The following is a 21,623-nucleotide window of genomic DNA, read 5'->3' as shown; positions in this document are numbered from 1 at the left end:
GTTTTTGAAAAAGCATGCTTGTGCATTAGTGAATTTTTTTAAATTTTGTATACTGTATATGTATATACATATACAGTGAGTGGTCCCAAAGTGGAGAACCTAAAACTCATTTACTAAAACAATTCTGTAGTGTCACCTTCAACAGCTTTACAGCATTACTGATACAATAAAAAAGGGTGGAATATTTTCATGTTATGGTTGATAACTGATGGATAATATTTAAATATAGTATTTTGTCCAAGTTTATTAAAATTTAAATAAAACACTGAAATTCAATTTCACATCTCTTTGTATAGCGCTTCTTATAATATATAACGTATCAAAGCAGCTTTACAGAAAAGGCATGTTTTTACATTACAATTTAGAGTGATTCGTAATCAGAGGTTACTGTGTGTCCATATTTCAGAAATGTACAGTTCTAAAATAATATCAAACACATCACGTAGTTAGCTAACGTGTATTAATTTAAGGAAGAAACAATGATCTCATTGAAGTAATTATTGTGAAGTTGTGAACATAATTACAATATATGAACATGTAGAAGTTGTGTATGTTTATTCAGAGTTGATGTGATCTGGAGTCCTGGCAGGGGTTGCCGTCATCTCTTCACAGGTGTTGAGGTCACCTGAAGTTTTCGTAAGAGGTTGGATCCAAACTGGAGCAGGCGTAGTCTCTAGTTACCTCAGGATGCGCACCCAGAGATGAAACCGAAAAGCAAATGGAAAATATAGCTGTAAGCAGCAATTATCAGGGCCAAGCACAAAGAACACCACAAGTCATGCCAGCATGGCCCGAAGCATCAGACCAACTGCAACAATGAACAATTAAAGACATTTTAAGATGATTTTAGGCTTTATTGTCATTTTAGACTTGTAATTTGATTTAATGTTTTATCACTTTCGACCAATTGGTGACGCACTGACCAAATTGATGTGTTGTGGTCAGTGAGGTGACACTGACACATGCATCATGCCTCAAATTTGTTGCAACGGTATACAAAAACGGTTTCGTCCATCGACACGGAATCATAACGTTTTGTTTGCCTAGTCTGAATATGATACGATAAAATTTTAGTGAAAATTGGACATGGTCATGGAGGAGTTTGAAAGAAAATCAAAATGCCCAACAGATAACAAATATTGCCATATTTGATCAAAATTCCTATGTTCTCAGTGTGACCTAAGGAATCTATTATGTTTCATTACTATAGGCTAATTTAATTAAAAGTTATTAGCATTTTTGGAAATTCCATTATAACTTTTGACCACAAGTTGGTCCTGCCCCGAAACTTTGAGTTCCTTCAGGGCAAAGTGCCGAAGATGCATACCGAGTTTCGTAACGGTACGCCAATGCGTTCGTAAAATATAAAATTGGCCCTTATGGGAAAATTGGGTATCGTTCGACTCGGCATGCTGCACCAAATCTAACGAGACGTTTTGTGGGGGGTTTTTTTGGCCAAACATTTCAGAAATTGTAAGCAAAAAAGGTATTTTTCATATCTCCTGACCACTAGGTGACACTGCGCCGAAACTGTGCAGGTAGCCTCAGGTCATGGTTGTCATAACGCAAGTTTGGTCAGAATACGCTAAAGCATTGTGGAGATATAGCCTCATAGTTCATTTTGGCGGGCACTTTGTCTAATTTGTTCGCACATTGTTCGAGAACGGTTTGTATACATTTTTGTCTGCATGGTCTGAAGATGATCTGGTTCAATTTACGTGAAAATCGGTGCAACTGCCAAAGAGGAGTTCGAAAAAGTTTCTTTGGACAGTTGGTGGCATTTGAGGGATTGAGTTAGAGACACCAAAATTGCTGTGGTTAATGTTCAGACTGTCCTCTATCAGTGTGCCAAATTTCTTTCAAACTTTTTACTATATGGTTCTATGGACTGTCATAGACTTCCAGAGTGGAAGAAGGAATGGAATAATAATAATATGCCAACGGATAAAATAGGTGCCTGCTTACCTTCGGTGCTTGGCCCCTAATAATTAGCGTACCTGCTGTTCATAACGTCATGCAAAGATAATCATGTGCATTTGATCTGATATAACTAGAGTACAAGGTTATGATATGTATTGTGTAGATGTCTTTTAATCTATATTTAAACTGGGATAGTGTCTCTGAGCCCCTAACATTATCAGGAAGGCTGTTCCAGAGTTTAGGAAACACATGCGCAAACACTCCGCTTATCCGATAAGAAGTGAATGTGTTTTATTTTGATACTTTTCCAATTTATCATCAAATGTTTGTAACTTTTGCACTACATTTAATAGCTTCGTCCCTCTTGTCTTTTTGCCCTTCCTCCAGGGAGTGACGTACTGTGGCGAGAGCTCAGCCAGTAGCCTGACAATGGCCAACGTACCCTGGCACGAGGAGGTCATCTACTTCGTGCAGCAGCTGGCCAACCTGCTCCCAGATTATGAAATTGCCTGCGAACACGAGCACTCCAATTGTCTGTTACTTGCACACCACAAGGTAATCCTGCACAGACGCTTGGCACACTGCTCCTGCACCGTTTTTACAGTAATTTCTCTTTCCGACCACTTAAAGGTGTTCCAAATAAAGATGCTACTGCCATTTCTGTAAATGTCATTGAAAAGAAAGTGATATGAGCACTTGCATTAACTGCCATTCAGGTGAAGGGTTAAACCTACCTTCCTGTGTTTTTATGCTGTCTCCTGACACAGCGCTAGTCATTCTTACAGCCGCTCTTGTTTTACATTCGTTTCTTGTGACAGCTTTTCTAATGGTTTGCGTGGGCAGTGAGCCCTTACCAACACTCTTCTCTCACAAACAAAAAACATATTTATGTGCAAGTGTTATGTGGTGCTTCAGTTTCCTTTTATGATTTGCTATTTGTATTCTGAAATCAAGTACCATAGATTTCTGCATGTGATTCTATGGTGAATATTTCTGTGTTCTCACACACTCTTCAGTCTGTTCAGATTCTCCCAGCCTGGTCAGGCTTTGTTTGCTGGTTTTAGAGGGGTTTTGGGCACTTGTAAGCCAGCCAAGCTGGGAAAAACCAGCTGGTCAACTTAAAACTTGCTTAGCCTTACTGCGAGATCAGCTTAAACCAGCTAAGACCGGCAAACCATCTTTGGTTTAAAGGGATAGTTCACCCAAAAACGAAAATGTATGTCTTTTTTTCTTCTGTGGAAGAAGATATTTTGAAGAATGTTTAAGGAGCTTTTGTCCTAATTATGAAAGTCAATGTGGTTCAAATTCTTTAAACTCTTCAAATGACGTTAGGAAGGAAATTAAAGCATGTAAAGCAGGGTTAAACAAGGATTTAATTTATACAAATTGACTTCTGAAGCAACACTATCATTTTGAACAATGAACAGGTTGAAATCCAAGCCTTTTTTCACTTTGTTCACAAATTAAAACTTCATCACACACATACACAAACTTCATCAAATATGGGTGCATTTTCTTTTAATAATCAGTGGGATAGGACACTCAAGGCATACACATTTATCAAGAGAACCTCATATGTATAGTACATCATTTCAGATCTCGTATGTCAAAACATTTTGTCTAATATTTCTAAAAATCTTTTTGTATTCAATTTATTATTAGTTTTTTTGTGACAACCTGAATTTTTTTCCACAAAGTAATGGGTGTCTAATACTCCAACAGACTCCATTTCCATTCTGTTTACTTCCTTTTGTTGAACATGCTCCTCACGTATTATCTTGATTTCTAAGTATCCCATTAGTTCATTCAGCTTCCTTTCTCTCCCCAGGCGTGGAGAGCTTATATGTGTAATTACACCTGTTTACACTCTTTGTGTTCACTTGTTTGCATCCTTTAAAACCCCTCCATTCAATTCCTGTGTCATGATGCAGAGCTACAACCATGACTGCTAAAAATGAGCTGCAGTAGTGGAGAGCCATAGTTGGTGTGAATCCCCAGAGCAAACACTACTCAAGCCCACACAGGCATGAGAAGGTGCTCAGCTGTTTGGAAACAAGGTGAAGAGGTTTGTTGGTAGGCAGCCGAGGAGGCTGGATGCAAGACTTATGAGGGTAGAGTGCCAATACAGTGGTAACGGCAACAAAAGACTAATGAAGGACTTTCTTTTCATAGCTGTGTTGTTTTTTGTTAGAATGAGATTAGGGCCTCCTAATCTCCATGGAGATCTGGATGGAGATTAATGTGCACTCTTCGTTCATGATTCATTGGTGAAGATGCCCCAGTCAATTTTAGATTAGTTCATCCTACTTAATGTTAGGGTGTAATATGAAAACTTTAACAGCAACCCCCCATTTTATCAAAATCCGTATCACTTTCTTTCCATCTTCAGCTATATCACACTGTCCTGCCTCTGAAATTCAAATGACGCTGTGATAAAGCCAGTCCCCAGCACTGAGCTGCTTTGCCTTCCTCTGCAAGGTTTTTTTTCCTGCTTTATGCATCTTAAAGAGCTCTCTTTGCATTGCCTGTGACATACATCTGAATGAAAAGGCATTGAATTTGATGTGAAAAATTCATTACTCTCCACGTCACCGCAGACTGCACAGGGACTATCTTTCTCGCCCTCTGTTTGGCTCGGCCATGACTCACAAGGGTGCTAAAAAGGCTCATTGTTCCTATAATAAGAAGCCATTTTTCACATTAGACCTTGATAGGCCACTGACAGTATTTCATTGCATTGAATTTGTTTAGATATTTGTTTGAATTTTTAGCTGCCGTGTTAGTTTTTTCTTATTTCAGGGTTGCAAACATTCGCCCTTTATCCACGTTGTTCTTGAAGAGGTAAGACCCTTTGAATGAATTTACAGCTCTTCCCTGTGTGGAGGTGACCGCTTATATCCTCATATTTGTGTCCTCGTAAAGCCCTCCCTCTCTCGCCATGTTCTGAACTAATTCCCATGCTCAACTTTCTACAGGAAGGAAAGCATGTAAGGCAGGTTTAAAAAAGGAATTAAATCCATCAAGAGTTTTACAGGTAGAAGAAGCTTGATTTTCTTAAATATGGGTGGAACATGCCATTCACAGATGCTGCTACTGTAGGTAATATCTACGTATTTTGGGGGGTGTTTTCCATGTGGTTACTTAAAGGGTAACTAAACCCTAAACCAACTTTTTTTAGTTAATGATCTGTAATACTGGGGCTTTATTAATGCTGTTCATTGATTCGAGTAAATGTTTTGACATTTGAGTATAAAGTGTTTTAATTCTATAAAATATGGTGTAAAACCGCCAAAGTGCTGCCCTCTTAAGGTTGAACGGTGGCTACTGCAGTTGAATTTTCCTATTGGACGTTGTGGTACATCGTGACGTAGGATGGTACCTCCGACAGCTCACTATCCGCGCCCCTAGCACGAGCTCACCACGCCCTCAGAAATGTTTCCCCCAATCACATGATGAGAACGGCTTCACTCCATTATGAACTGCCATGTTACATGAAGTAAACATTATGAATGAAACTGACTTGACACTTGCTTTAACATTGTATTGAAGAAAATACGGTTAAATAATGCAGTTGTCAGTACACGTCAGGCTTTTCTTGCGATATTATTGCCGCCCGTCATGTGTACAGATAATTTTCATACATGAGACGCGCTTTCAAACCCTGACACGCAAGTGGTTGCCGCGGACGCAGATAGATTAGGTCAGTTCTATTGCGCGGCTGCTTCACTAGCATCGTCTGCATCGGGAGTTAACGCAGTTTGAGCCAGCGGCTCGCATTGATAAGGCTCCGGGTTTGTGTCTCCAGACAATTCACCCTCCTCCACTTCAGGTAAAGGTAGGAGAAATGACCGCTCTGTTGCAAAGCTGGCGTCACTCCAGTCATTCTCCATCTTTGCGACTCGCGAGTCAGACTTTTTTTCTATCTTTTCTTTTCTTCTTCTTCTTCCTTTACCTTAATCTTTAAATAATTTTTTGTAGCCTTTATATTCTGATGACATTGAACATATTATTGATACATTTTGTATTTTGTGTATTGTATCACAAACTTGTGTATTATAAACATGTCATCTCTTTTATCTTTTTGCATTAATAAAAAAAAAAAAAAAAAGACTCGCGAGTCAGACAGCTGTCAATCAATCCGTCACTGCGGGTCTCAGGTGCACACCCTCCGCTCAGTCCCGCCCTCGGTTCGTCCCCTCTGTGTCCGCCGGGCTCTGCCCACTTTTCCAGCATTTTTTGAAAATTGCCAGTGGGTGGAGTTAAGCTCTGAGCAGGGGTTTAGTTACCCTTTAATGGCCCTGATTCTAGACTGTAGAAATGGTTCGGGTCCCTCTTTCAGGCCCTTTTTATCTTTCTGTTTGCTTAGTAAAGTAATAGCACATCTCTCATCAACAAGCAGAACGGTATATAATTCATGTCTATAGCACATTAACTATAGGCCTGGTTTCACAGTAAGGACTTATATTAAACCAGGATTGGGCCTTTGTTAATTTAGGAGATTTTAAGTAACTTTTATAAACATGCCTTAGAAAAAAAAAAACATTACTGGCGTGGATTTGAGACAAATGCTTTCAGTTAAAGCGGCTCAAACATGCATTTTAGTCTGGGCTAGACTTAAGAATTGTACTTTCAGCCCTGAGTTTGAGCAATAGTAATAGAGATGCTTGCCTTAGCAAGCACCGCTAATAAGAGATGTAGCCTTGAAGTATGTTGCATTTTTCAAAAGCCTTAGCTGGCCTTATGAACATTCATTAATTCATAAACAAGATTACCCATTTAAACTTTAGAATCCCAGTAGTCTCACAGTAACTACACCAGATGTAGAACCCCCACACAGCACAACATTACAGAACAGACCGTCATTAATTTTTGGGGATGTTTATAGTGTTTAGGGAATGAAAGGGGGGCCGCAATCTGTGTTGGGTGATGTGGCATCCCAAAACCACATTTGCATTATGGCTTCATGTGCTTAGTGCTTCCTGTAGCAGAAGCAATTTTACAAATGAATGAAACCTTAAAGTGCACTCTCTCTCAATGGCGTGGCCATCTGTTGGTGTGGCAGATGTGGGTAATCTTGCTCTCCGAAAATAAAAGGGCTGCCATTTTCCCACTCTTTTATATGGCATCTAAAGTTCAGTATTCATCTATGTTGAGGAAGCTACCTTGAAACTATTGCTTGCCAAGCCATAATTTATAGTTCACTACCATTTGGGATATTTATCTGACACAAAAATCAATTGTTGTTTATCATATAGGTCAACTGGACTTTTTGGCACTTTTCGGGAGCGAGATGAGTGATTGTGATTGTCCAGTAATTTTGCTAAGTGTGAGCAACCTAGTAGCAATGTTAGTTTTAGTTACTCCCCAGCAATAGTCTCCTAATGTGAGTGATATATGAGAACGCTGAGCTGAACCACATGTGTAAGAATTACAATGAGGGGAAGTGATCTTAAAAGCGGTTGAGGATATATCCGTGGCCTTTCCGGAGAGACGAGTTTGGTCCCATGGGAACCTTCATTTTCTGACTGCTGACTATCTGTGAAGGAGGCTGTGGAGTGATTCACCTCAGCAAATTACTCTCTAATGAAAACGTGCAGCTGAGGAAGAAGGTTCCCCAGAGGATGCAACCTGCTTAAGGCTTTACAGACTGACTGTAGACTGAGATAGCATTTGAGGCTGCCTCTAGGAAGCTTGAGGTAAGCAGCTAAACAGAGATAATATGACACAAGGACAATAATCCCATGCTTGGCACTGCGGTTAGAGGAGGTGGTGGCCTTGAAATTTTTAGTAGTGGAAAGGTATGCTTCTTTCTCAATTGTGGTGCACGTGACCAGGTTGTCTTTGAGGCAGCTGGAAGCTTTCAGCAACTTGGACAACAGTTGTCATCGAGAGCCTTCTCTGGCCTGATCCACTCTTGACAGCTTTGTTAGTTGCTGGACATCTTCCATTTCCGCAGTCGAGAGGACACTTTCTCTCCCTGGATATATGCAATGAGGCAGCCAAGACTGCTTATTCCATGTCGTTTTCTTGTTCAACTGATCTGGTTCAAGCCTCTAGAAAGCATGTTTCCCTTGAAAGAAGTATACTCCTCTCCAAGACTTGTCTTTCTCTCCTAAAGGCTTGTCCCCCGACCCTAGCCTCTAGCAACCCAATCAGGAACCTCAGCAATGTCCTTAGAGCAAAATATACTACACCTAAATCAATTTTGTGGCAATTAGGTGAAAGAAATAAAGGGCATGTAGAGAGATGGGAGAAACAGTAGTCTGGTACCTATAGCTGATTGCATCACCATGCTGAGCATGGATCACAGTACAGCATCTCATCAGTGCAGTGTGAAATGTAATCAGTGCAGCTCCCCTCTAGGTTTCTTTATACTGGTGTTGGAGAATGGTTTAGAAGTGCTGATGGAAATTGATTAAATGTATAGGGTGGGCAAACAAGCAGAAGTAAGCTGAGCCTACACCCTCATAGAGAACCAAAGCTTGTCCAACCAAAGTCGAGATTGGGCGAGATTGATTGAAACAGGTTTGTGCAAAAAAAAAAAAAAAGGGAAAATTACCTTGGGATGATTCCTGCACAATTGGTTAATACAGTTTACTGCAGAGCAATTCATGTCGGTGTGAAATAAACAGTCAAGGAAATGTAAAATTAAAGCTCCTATCTCCTCCTGAAGATCCAGAACATTTACATTTAGTCATTTAGCAGACGCTTTTATCCAAAGCGACATACAAATGGGTGCAATAGAAGCAACTAGAAAAGTCAAGGGCAACAATATGAAAGTGCTGTACCAAGTCTCAGTTAATCTAGCACAGAACAGTTTTTTTCTTTTTCTTAAATAGACAAACAGAAAAAGAATAGAAAGAATAGCTATTCTTGATTGGTCAGGTGACCAAAAAAGTCAGTGACTATGTCACTTAGAGAAGCTGTCAATCATGACGTCACACCCCTGTTTTTATAGCATCAAATAACTAACTAAAACCAAACTTGTTTAAAGAACAAACACTTGAACTAACATCAGCGTGATTTTAAAACTGCCTAAAATGACAGAAACCATCTTTGGGGGAAAAAATCTGAAGTATAATTTGATTGTTTAGTTTTTTGTGTCACATCCCATTACCAGGGCTCGACATTAAGCCTGTTCACGTGCTTGTCCTTCGGACAAGTAAATCTGTCATTCACTTGTCCGAGTAAAACATTTGCTTGTTCGGAAATGTTTTTTGTTTTAAATGTAATTTATTCTGAAGCAATATTCTGGCCATTGTTCAATCAGCTTTGACATATTTAAATCTGGATATTTGTGATATTTTTACCTTTTTATAAAGGGCATTTTTTCCATAATCGTATTAAATATAGGCTATGCTTCAGCTTTCATTTTATATTTTTAAATTTGATCTATAAATTAAATTAGAATAAGACACTATAGGGCTGTGACCAATTAAATAAGATAATTTACACTGAAAAATTACATCTGCATTAAATAATGTTGAGATTGTTTTAAATAATGTTAAATATACAAATAAGAAATGTTGGAAAGAATGTTTAAACATGAAACTAAACCGCCAGTAGGGGGCGCAGGTGACCGTAATGAGCGAGTCATTTAGTCGATTCAGTGGAACAGCTGATTCGTTCAGGAATGAGGCAGTCGTTTACGAATAGGTAATTGAATCTTTGATTCAACTGATTCATTCAAAACGCTGAATCATTCAGTAACACGCTGTTGTTTTGACATGCGTTATGGTTCTGCTGTGATCTTTGTTTGGAGCTATTTTCGCTGCTGAAATAGAACAAAAACAGTCAATATTGCATCTAAAATGTAAGTGACTTGATGTTAAATAATTCTTTATGGAGCTGGCGTATGAAATTAGTGTCATGTTCAGTCGTGATGGTATTCAGGAAAACAGCACTCTTGTTTGTGTGATGTTGCTTAACTGTATCATATGTTATAAATATAAAAACACAATTTGTAATTTTAACCGTGTATGTTAACTGAGTTTCTCTGTGTGAGCAGCGCTCATTTGTTTTCGATTTTAGAGAGGCTGCGCGAGACTGAACAGCTCAACCTTGTTAGCGTCAGTACGTAATACATTATAGATTATATCCACCATCGATTGCCACTTACACTTAATTAATGCAGGATCATTCTTGCATTTTGGTGATTACCTAGTTATTTTTTGTTATTGACATTTTACTCAGGATACTTGTCCGTCGGGCAAGTAAAATTCTCTTTCACTTGCCCCTTCAGAAAATCCACTTGTCGCGGACAAGCGTCAATATCGAGCCCTGCCATTACATTACATGGAGAGGGTGGGGTTTATGACCTATACTGGGACCAGCCACCTGGGGGCTTGGTGTGGACCCTGAGGACTTCAAGAACTGAGTGTGGGCTACAAAAGTCTTTTGAATGAAAGACTACCAGCTCTGTGTTCTCCGAAAAAAACTTCCTCTGATTCGCTTGTGTCTTGCTGTTCAGTAACAGAGCTTTGCCCAGTTGGCAGTGTATAAGTTTGGAAAACACCGTCAGGCATCATTAGTCAAAGTGAACACCTGTCAGCCAGGGGGACTCACTCCAATCTTCACCTGTGTGTGTGTGTTAATCGTCGCAGTACTCTGACTTGCTGTCTGTCTTGCCTCTTTTCTTTCCTGTGTGTCTGCAGTTTAAAGTCGATGGGGAGTGGTGGACGTGGATTAACTACGAGCGCTTCCAGGAGCTCATTCAAGAATACGAGGAGAGCGGGGGCACCAAGAGCTTCTCGGCAATGGACTATATGGCCAAGACCCCCAGATGGGCCTTATTTGGGGCCCGAGAGAGGGGATTTGATCCCTTGGACACACGCTTCCAGAGAAAGAATAAGACCAAAGATATCTCAGGTTGTTGATGTTACTCTTGCCTTCCTACTTCATGTCTGTAGAGGAATGTGTATTTTTAATGCATGGAATAGATCACCTGATTGACTGCACCTGAGATTAAGACTTTTGTTTTTATTATTTTCACCAAGGCTCAGTTTGTGTTCCAAGACTTGCCTTAGGGATGAAATTCTGGTTAGCATAAAGTACACTCTTGCTGTCCTTGCAGATCCTTGATAATGCTTTTTCATGTCGTTTTTATGAATGTAAGTTTCTATTTTTAGTCGGGGTCACGGTAATAAAGAAATTAATTCCCAAGCCTGTTCAAGTCTGGATCTAATAACTCTGGTAAGAATACAGAAGGAAGGACAGAACGGAAGAACCAGAGACTTGAATTTAAGGCTTCATTTACTCATACCACCTTAGGGCCTAAATTTAGAGAGCACAAGAGGAAAGAACTGCAAAAGAAAAATCACACTAGTTACCTACGTTAATAACATGTCACCTCAAACTGTGATTTGTGCGCTCTTTTAGACATTTAGAGGGCAGTTGAGTCAGATGGGACTTTGAATGGAGTGGTTCTTACAGGTCAGCTGATGATGCAGCTGAAAGCTTTTTGGAATCAGAACTACCCCATAAATATCTCTGTAACAACCACAAAAGTCATTGAAATGTGAAATTGCAACTCTAACCTCTCTGCATTGTCTCTTGCTGTCCTCTGTTTGGTCTTGGGTATTTCTACACAACTTTGACAGGTTGCAATCAAGTCGATTATCCGATTAGTTTGTACCATTTTAGCATTCTTTGCCGCCTTTATCTTGAGAAATGTTGTAATGCAGTTTTGACCGGTGTTGTCAGGTTTCGCTAGAGAAATAATCGACCCTGTCTGGAAAAAGCAAGCCCAGAATTAGTGACCCCTGGTTTTTGGCAAAAGCAGCTTGTAATGGCATAAAAATGCTGAATCCACTTTAGATGTCAAAATATACTTAGTAAGAATGAAAAAAGTTTGAGTAACTTAAGTTCAGTAACTTAGTCTTAAAACTGGCAACTGGCTTGAATAACATCACCATTTTGGTGGGAAAATTGAGAGCATTCATTCAAACAGATTGGCAGACAGAGAAACATTATCACACACTACATAACAATAAAGTGGTCTTACAGTTTGTCCTGTGAGTGCCAACCACTAACAAGCCCAAATACGCAATGTATTCTGGATATAAGCCCCCCCAAAAAACGCAACCTGCGACTGCCCACATCAATAAGCGACTTCTTGAAAAAACAAGCCCAAAGTCACATATAAAAAGCGAACTTGGCATCTCTGGTTGTTCGTCCTTTATAGGGTTACATTATTTTAAATTCACCCATAAAGAGTTTACAAACCACATTTGTTATTAATTTTTAATGCACATACAGATGCTTGAGTTTTGTTGTAGCTGCTTTCTTGGTGTCTTCTCATTAAAAATGTCTTTATGTTGTTCTACAGGAGTTTGAATGTTATTGTAAGAGAAAGGGAATGTGCTCGATGCTGAGTGAACTAGGTCACAGCCGTTTCCTGAGCTCTGCAACTGAATGAAGCTGAAAGCTTTGGTCTTGTGTGAAGAAAAAGGGGCATAATATTAAGTCCAGACACAGAAGTCCCTGCTTTCTGTCTCTGTTCAAAGTAATGCTGCGTTCATCCGAAGTCATAGGATTATTCCTACTTTATAGCTTTGATTTATAAAATATAAATGTGTCCATTGCTCAACTCTGAAAGTGGTATATTAAAGCACGAAATGACAATGCTGTTTTTTTTTGCTTTGTCAAATTATTGTTAAATTAAAATTGTTAAATTAATCTGTGAGTCACACACGCATTATAGTGGCACTTTGGTGTTAGCCAACAATAGCTGCAATGCTATTAAGTCTTTAAGTTCACAATGATTTCTCTTGTCTCTGGATTCTGACAAGGTAGCCATTGAAAGCACTTATACAGCTGAGCATTCATTGGATTTATTGGAATGTTTAAACTACACTTTTGATCCCAGCCTTTAAAGTGCCTTGTCTCCTAGTTGTTTAAACATAACAAACAGAGAGTGTTATGGTCTGTGACAAGTGACAGAAAAGCTATTTCACACCGCTGTGAAATAGGTGCCACACTGATCTAGGCTAATGTCACACACTGTCTTCCTCTTGCATTTCAGTCAATTTAGCCAACTGAAGGGAATTCATCATCCAAATCCAATTTTTTTTTTTTTTTGGTTCATAAGGGAAATTTATTCCGAATTTAAGTGGCTTGTTTCTGTAAAGTTGACTTTTGCATCAGTATATTTACTTAGATATCCAGAACCATATAGCTGCAAACTAAGGACGGCCTTACTGTTAACATAGGAATTATGAGGCTAAGTAACGGTCAAGCTCTGCTAAGCAAATGGCTTTGATTAATTGATCATCCGCAAGTGTGATCACCTCTATAAAAGCAGAAGTTTTGTCCGTTTGCTGGTCTGGAGCATTCAGGTGTGTGTTAACAATACCAAGGAGGAAAGACATCCGCAATGATCTTCGAGAAGCAATTGTTGCTGTCCATCAATCTGAGAAGGGCAATATGGCCATTTCCAAACAATTTGAAGTTCATCATTCTACAGTAGTGGAAGACATTCAAAATGTGTGGATTGGATGTCCCAGCAAATTTACCCCAAGGTCAGAGTGTGCAATGCTCAGAGAAATTGCAGAGAACCCAAGAAGTACAATTTGAAAAAGACTAGACAAGCGTGGTATGTTTAGAGGCCTCTTCTCTCTAAAACGCAGGTTTCATCTGAACAAACCATGAGACTTCTGGATGTTTGGCCATAATGCACAGCGTCACGTTTGGTGAAAACCGAAAGAACATGTAAGCAAAAACACCTCAAACCAAAAGTCAAGCATGCTGGTGGAGGGGTGGCGATTTTGGGCTTGTTTTGCAGCCAAAGAACCTGGGCAGCATGCAGTCATTGAGTTGACCTTGAACTCCTCTGTATACCAACGTATTCTAGAGACAAAGGTGAGGCATCTGTCCAACAGCTAAAGTTTGGCTGAAATTGGGTCATGCAACAGGACAATGATCCCAAGAACACCAGCAAAGCTCCAACAGAACGGCGTTCTGGTGTCCCAATGGCCCAGTCGAAGTCAAGACCTCACCCTCACTGCAATGCTGTGGCAAGAGCTTTCCATAAACAAGTGCCCACAGACCTCAATAAACTGGAGCAACGATGTAAAGAAGAGTGAGGAAAAAAGTGAGAAATTGTCATACAGAAAATGATTACTTCAAGTTATTGCTGCTAAAACTGGAAAAGTGTATGTGTGTATAAAACGTGTGTACCGTATATATAATATATACTGTGTACAGGGGCGTAAATTTCATCTAACAGTTGGGGGGGGACGATAAACATGAAATTTCTCAAGAGCAATTTTTGAAGGGGACACAAATAACACAGCCAAAATCGTACTTGTAAGGATATGTGTACCACAAAAAAAAATATTAAAAAAAATAAAAAAATACATTTTGTGCTTATTTGGCGTTTTGGTGCACTGAAAAATTATATTATGTCCGTTTTTCTTTTCTCTGTCATATTATCTGACCAACAACACAGCGATATTTGATTAAATATGAGTAAGGTTCACCACAGTCATATTATAATTATTAAATTATTTTGCACCCTCCACATAGTATTTTATACTATATTCAGATCTTTAGATATTCAAGTGCAGCAAGCCCTCTGATCTGCCACTTATTATCATAGGCCTAGTGAGCAAAACCCAACACAGATCTGGCGAAGCGGCCGTCCGCATATACTTTAGGTTTAGAATTAGCGCCAATTCGAGGGTGGGTTGCTTGAATTATGGGTTCATTAGTCTATTATTCTTAATGAAAAAAACAGCAAGAAAACAGTAGCAATGACACATTCCCTTAAATAGGCACTTTTACATTTTTGAATGTTTTGAAACCAAATCTTCCGCGATCATCTTGTCTGTCAGCTGTGATCTAGCTTTGTTCTCTCCCCAAACTTGTGTGGTAGATTTTTTACGTTCTATGGTTAACGTTACTTTGGGTGCGCGGTGGACCAAACCACTGTGGGGCAAGAGGGGAGGGGGGGACTCAAAATGTTTCTAAAGTTAAACGCATTTTTTGTCCCGTTTGCTTTTGTATTGTTTTACTACTTACACATTTATTTTAAGTATATATTATTATATTATTTACAATACTCAGCATGGTTTTTAGGGGGGGACAACCCTCAGATTGGGGGGGTCCTGTCCCCCCTGCACCCCCCCCCCCCCCCCCGTGATTTACGCCCCTGACTGTATATGTATGTATTTATGTTTGTACATTGTGTAATGCATGAACCTACTCAAGCCCTGAAGCTGCAGACGGGCATCTATTCCCGTCTACCCCAGCACTACCAGCGCTGTCTGCAGGACACGACCCCTCCGACTGCAGTGCACTGGAAACCTCTGGGTGTCAAATACAGAGTCAATCCTAAAACTGGACACAGAGCGAGTCCAGGATGTGCCTATCCCAGTTTATTATCCGCCAGAATCACAGGATGGACTCTGGGGTGGAGAAGGCTGGATATCTGGCTTTAGATATGCCAAAGGTGACAAGGTGAGACCAAAGAGAGAACAACTGTAATGCTAAATTTAAGTTGATGTGAATAGTAACCCCGTGTTTTTATATGATATGAATGATGGCATCAGCTCTCTACAAGACTGCGCAAAACCTGGAAGCCCCAGTTGTTTAACAGAGAGCTGTACAGTGAGATCCTCGAACCAAAAGTTCACTGTAACCTTACTATCAGAACCAGCATTAACTTCTTGAGCAATTTGAGCTACGGGTGCTCGTCTGTTTGATCGGACGACACGGGCCAGCCTTTGCCTTGGCTGCCCATGACCCTGTCGCCGGTTCACCACCGTTCCTTCCTTGGACCACTGAAGACCAGGAACACCCCACAAGAGCTGCAGTTTTGGAGATGTTCTGACCCAGTCGTTTAGCCATCACAATTTGGCCCTTGTCAAACTCGCTCAAATCCTTACGCTTGCCCATCTCTCCTAACATATCAACTTTGAGTACAAAATGTTCACTTGCTGCCTAATATATTCCACCCACTAACAGGTGCTGTGAGGAAGAGAGATCAGTGTTATTCACTTCACCTGTCATAATGTTATGACTGATCTCTGTGTGTGTGTGTCTGTGTGTGTCTGTGTGTGTCTGTGTGTGTGTGTGTCTGTGTGTCTGTGTGTGTGTGTGTGTGTGTGTGTGTGTGTGTGTGTGTGTGTGTGTGTGTGTGTGTGTGTGTGTGTGTGTGTGTGTGTGTGTGTGTGTGTGTGTGTGTGTGTGTGTGTGTGTGTGTGTGTATGTATGTGTATATATATATACAGTGAGGAAAATAAGTATTTGAACACCCTGCTATTTTGCAAGTTCTCCCACTTAGAAATCATGGAGGGGTCTGAAATTGTCATCGTAGGTGCATGTCCACTGTGAGAGATTTCTAAAAAAAGAAATCCAGAAATCACAATGTATGATTTTTTAACTATTAATTTGTATGATACAGCTGCAAATAAGTATTTGAACACCTGAGAAAATCAATGTTAATATTTGGTACAGTAGCCTTTGTTTGCAATTACAGAGGTCAAACGTTTCCTGTAGTTTTTCACCAGGTTTGCACACACACACTGCAGGAGGGATTTTGGCCCACTCCTCCACACAGATCTTCTCTAGATCAGTCAGGTTTCTGGCCTGTTGCTAAGAAACATGGAGTTTGAGCTCCCTCCAAAGATTCTCTATTGGGTTTAGGTCTGGAGACTGGCTAGGCCATGCCAGAACCTTGATATGCTTCTTACAGAGCCACTCCTTGGTTATCCTGGCTGTGTGCGTCGGGTCATTGTCATGTTGGAAGACCCAGCCTCGACCCATCTTCAATGCTCTAACTGAGGGAAGGAGGTTGTTCCCCAAAATCTCGCAATACATGGCCCCGGTCATCCTCTCCTTAATACAGTGCAGTCGCCCTGTCCCATGTGCAGAAAAACACCCCCAAAGCATGATGCTACCACCCCCATGCTTCACAGTAGGGATGGTGTTCTTGGGATGGTACTCATCATTCTTCTTCCTCCAAACATGTTTAGTGGAATTATGACCAAAAAGTTATATTTTGGTCTCATCTGACCACATGACTTTCTCCCATGACTCCTCTGGATCATCCAAATGGTCATTGGCAAACTTAAGACAGGCCTGGACATGTGCTGGTTTAAGCAGGGGGACCTTCCGTGCCATGCATGATTTCAAACCATGACGTCTTAGTGTATTACCAACAGTAACCTTGGAAACGGTGGTCCCAGCTCTTTTCAGGTCATTGACCAGCTCCTCCCGTGTAGTTCTGGGCTGATTTCTCACCTTTCTTAGGATCATTGAGACCCCACGAGGGGAGATCTTGCATGGAGCCCCAGTCCGAGGGAGATTGACATTCATGTTTAACTTCTTCCATTTTCTAATGATTGCTCCAACAGTGGACCTTTTTTCACCAAGCTGCTTGGCAATTTCCCCGTAGCCCTTTCCAGCCTTGTGGAGGTGTACAATTTTGTCTCTAGTGTCTTTGGACAGCTCTTTGGTCTTGGCCATGTTAGTAGTTGGATTCTTACTGATTGTATGGGGTGGACAGGTGTCTTTATGCAGCTAACAACCTCAAACAGGTGCATCTAATTTAGGATAATAAATGGAGTGGAGGTGGACATTTTAAAGGCAGACTAACAGGTCTTTGAGGGTCAGAATGCTAGATGATAGACAGGTGTTCAAATACTTATTTGCAGCTGTATCATACAAATGAATAGTTAAAAAATCATACATTGTGATTTCTGGATTTTTTTTTTTTAGATTGTCTCTCACAGTGGACATGCACCTACGATGACAATTTCAGATCCCTCCATGATTTCTAAGTGGGAGAACTTACAAAATAGCAGGGTGTTCAAATACTTATTTTCCTCACTGTATATATATAGCTGAGCTCCAGAAAATCAGTAATGAGGCAGCTTTGACAGATTTCAAAAACAAAAAGGCGGGAATAAAGAACCCTAAACTCTAACACAAAAAAGCATTTCAGCATATAAAGGGTTCCTCAGGTTACTGTTAACTGTTACTACGAGTAAAGAACCTTTTAAAGAACTAACTTTTTTGCAATGTTTTTCCCCGTTAAGCACAGGATTTTAGGGTTTAAAATGTTCAGAGGACAGTTGGACTTTAAGCTAAAATCGGAAACTGAGTTATTGAGACTGGAGGCTCATGCTGTTCCAGTACAGCTTGTCTCTTATCCCTCACTCTATAAAACCCATTTGAGGGACTGAGGTTTAGAGTGGCATGACGAGAAAACTTGTGATGGGTGAAATCCAAAGCAAAAGTTCTAACGTTTAAAAAAAAAAGAGAGAACAAGTATTTGATACACTGACAATTTTGCAGGTTTTCTACTTAAAAAGCATGCCGAAGTCTGTAATTTTATCATAGGTACACTTCAACTGTGTGAGACAGAATCTAAAACAAAAATCTAGAATTTTTTAATTAATTTGCATTTTATTGCATGACATAAGTATTTGATCACCTACCAACCAGTAAGAATTCCAGCTCTCACAGACCTGTTTTTCTTTAAGAAGCCCTCCTGTTCTCCACTTATTACCCGTTATAAAAGACACCTGTCCACACACTCAATCAAACAGACTCCAACCTCTCCACAATGGCCAAGACCAGAGAGCTGTGTAAGGTATAAAATTGTAGACCTGCACAAGGCTGGGATGGGCTACAGGACAATAGGCAAGCAGCTTGGTGAGAAGGTAACAACTGTTGGCGCAATTATTAGAAAATGAAAGTTCAAGATGATGGTCAATCTCCCTCGGTCTGAGGCACCATGCAAGATCTCACCTCGTGGGGCATCAATGATCATGAGGAAGGTGAGGGATCAGCCCAGAACTACACGGCAGGACCTGGTCAATGACCTGAAGAGAGCTGGGACCACAGTCTCAAAGAAAACCATTAGTAACACACTACACCATCATGGATTAAAATCCTGCAGTGCACTCAAGGTCCCCCTGCTCAAGCCAAAGCATGTCCAGGCCGGTCTAAATTTGCCAATGACCATCTGGAGGATCCAGAGGAGGAATGGGAGAAGGTCATGTGGTCTGATGAGACAAAAATAGAGCTTTTTGGTCTTAACTAAAAAGTATAACCCCAAGAACACCATCCCAACCGTGAAGCATGGTGGTGGAAACATCATTCTTTGGGGATGCTTTTCTGCAAATGGCACAGGACAACTGCATCGTATTGATGGAAGGATGGATGGGGCCATGTATCGTTAGATCTTGGCCAACAAACCCCTTCCCTCAGTAAGAGCATTGAAGATGGGCCATGGCTGTGTCTTCCAGCATGACAACGACCCGAGAAACACAGCCAGGGCAACTAAGGAGTGGCTCCGTAAGAAGCATCTCAAGGTCCTGGAGTGGCCTAGTCAGTCTCTAGACCTGAACCCAATAGAAAATCTTTGGAGGGAGCTGAAAGGAAACCTGAAGGATCTGGAGAAGTCTGTATGGAGGAGTGGGCCAAAATCAAGATTTACAGGAAACATAATGATCTCTGTAATTGCAAACAAAGGTTTCTGTACCAAATATGAAGTTCGGCTTTTCTGATGTATCAAATAGTTATGTCATGCAATAAAATGCAAATTAACTACTTAAAAATCATACAATGTGATTTTTTTGGATTTTTGTTTTAGATTCCGTCACTCACAGTTGAAGTGTACCTATGATAAAAATGACAGACTTCTACATGCTTTGTAAGTGGGAATACCTGCAAAATCGGCAGTGTATCAAATACTTGTTCTCCCCCTGGTTCTGTTACAAGTCAAGGAACTCTAATTTTGTTCTGTTTAGAACCATTTTTCTTAAAAGTGTAGGCTAATTCTGACTAGAAAGAACAAATAAAATTGCCCTAAGCTGACATTGTGTTTTGATGTGTTGTCATAACAAGATGGACTGACAACTCGACTGACAGCTCAAAGGCACACAGAAGATCTGAAACACTACTTTAATGGCTTTGTAGCTCCCAGAAATATACACTGATATATTTCATCATATGTCAACACTTTGGCTTGGCATTGGGACTGGGCAGCTAGATTTCAAGTTTAAAATGTTTCAAAGGGTCGGTGACAACTTTGATTGTACCTCACAGATGTCCCCACTAAGTCATGCGGCGCAAGACACTCACAATCTGGACCTTTTGGTACCAGAATAGTCAGATATTTAAAATATAGTTTTTTTTTTTTTTTTTTACTTTTTAGTCATTTCAGCTAGTCATTATCTTGTGCAGAAAATATTAAATTGTCAATATTTCTTTGTCTTATTCATCCTATTAAATTTCAGTCAAATTTTCTCTGACAAAAATGTTGCATAATTGGCTCGTCCTACAACTATCTAATTGTTGCACTATGATGTTGTGAAGTCTTCTAGTCTATGCTTTTGTTTATCTGTGTCCCTAAGCTGCGAAATGTACCTGTACATTCTGCACTGTAAACCTCAATACGTTGGCATACGTATTTCAAGTTCACTCGTATACATCCAAAACATTATGTATATTCAAGTTGTAATATCACACAGTTTAAGATTAACTGCTATGAATGAGTATTTCAAATAATCATATTTTTGTCAACAGTATGTTTAAATATTGTGGCAAGGAGGGTGGAGCAGAGAGCCGCGGGAATGGAGCGAGGCCGATAGCGCGAGTGTTAATGAGTGTCACCTGCGTGCCACACTGGTCTTGAGTCCCACGGAGGAGCTCCGGAAGGATACAAGGAGGAGTGACGGAAGAAGGAAGACCAGAGCTGGACTTTACGTTGGTGCTTTATTTTAGTTTATGTGGCTGTCGCTTTACGCTTATTTTGTTGTTTCTTTTATTATTATTAAAGTTATGTCGAACGTTCACTCGTTGCCCTCAGTAATTCTATTGACTAGACGAGCTTGTCTTGCAGATTGTGCTACTTTTAGTTCTAGTGTTTAGGTCTAGTTATGTTGTTCCAGGACCAACAATAGATGTTGATCCAGGAACATGTCCTACTTGGCAGAATCACGGCCATCACCGCTGCTTCTCTATACCTTTCTCTGAATCCAACACTAACCCACTGCCTGATGGAGCCAATGGCAGCTCTGTTTTGTGGTTGAGAAGCCTAAAGCTTTGGGCTTTTTGTCAAACAGACAGATTTTGCTGGAGCTGGAGCCAATCTGAGCTGTCCACTGCCAAAAAGGAAGCTGCTTAAAATGACAGCAACACCTACCAGAGAGGGATGCAAGTCGAGACCCTAACAGAATATATTTCTGTTCGGTTTGCTTTCTTACAGAATACTAAATTCATCCTCATAACAGTTTTTTTTTTTTGAAAGTCTTACTGTTTGTAAGTGTGACATCAGTACCAATCCAGAGACTGTGATATGAGAATCATCTCTGTAATTCCCTTATTAACAGGCAATGAATGGTACGGCTGCAAGGAATGCAGTTTTGTCTGGCATATTGATGTTTCTTTGCTGGGAGATTTGCATTTTGATTAAAAATCAACTTAATATATTTATCACACAATGTATCCCACATATTGCACACAATCCATCTTAATGCCCATAAACAAGTGCCAAATGAATGCATGAATGTGTGCCTGGCCTCCCTCTATTACTGGCTATAGGTTAATTATGTGGCAGTCTCAGGTCTTCCTGCCATCACAGGGGTCCTGACCGGTGAAATGGGGCTAATAATATATGTGAATGACTAACAATCTACAACATCACTGCCTGTGCACACTGTATGGCCAGCTCACAGCATGAAACGGCATAA

The 21,623-nt window shown here is 40.3% G+C and overlaps 1 protein-coding gene across 1 annotated transcript in view; it reads left to right on the top strand.

The window, feature by feature from the left end:
* tyw1 (tRNA-yW synthesizing protein 1 homolog) overlaps positions 1 to 12,550 on the top strand; it is a 77,829-nt gene extending 65,279 nt beyond the window's left edge. The window contains exons 15-16 of the mRNA XM_079824458.1: positions 2,308 to 2,475; positions 10,575 to 12,550. Coding sequence (XP_079680584.1) covers positions 2,308 to 2,475; positions 10,575 to 10,796 — 390 coding nt within the window. The 3' untranslated portion in view covers positions 10,797 to 12,550. The remainder of the gene's footprint in view (positions 1 to 2,307; positions 2,476 to 10,574) is intronic.
* The last annotated feature ends 9,073 nt before the right edge of the window (positions 12,551 to 21,623 follow it).

This window comes from Gobio gobio, assembly GCF_949357685.1.
Source record: "Gobio gobio genome assembly, chromosome: 8".
Taxonomy (NCBI): Eukaryota; Metazoa; Chordata; class Actinopteri; order Cypriniformes; family Gobionidae; genus Gobio; species Gobio gobio.
The sequence above is the reverse complement of the archived record's forward strand: the minus strand, read 5'-3'. Positions and strand labels throughout refer to the sequence as shown.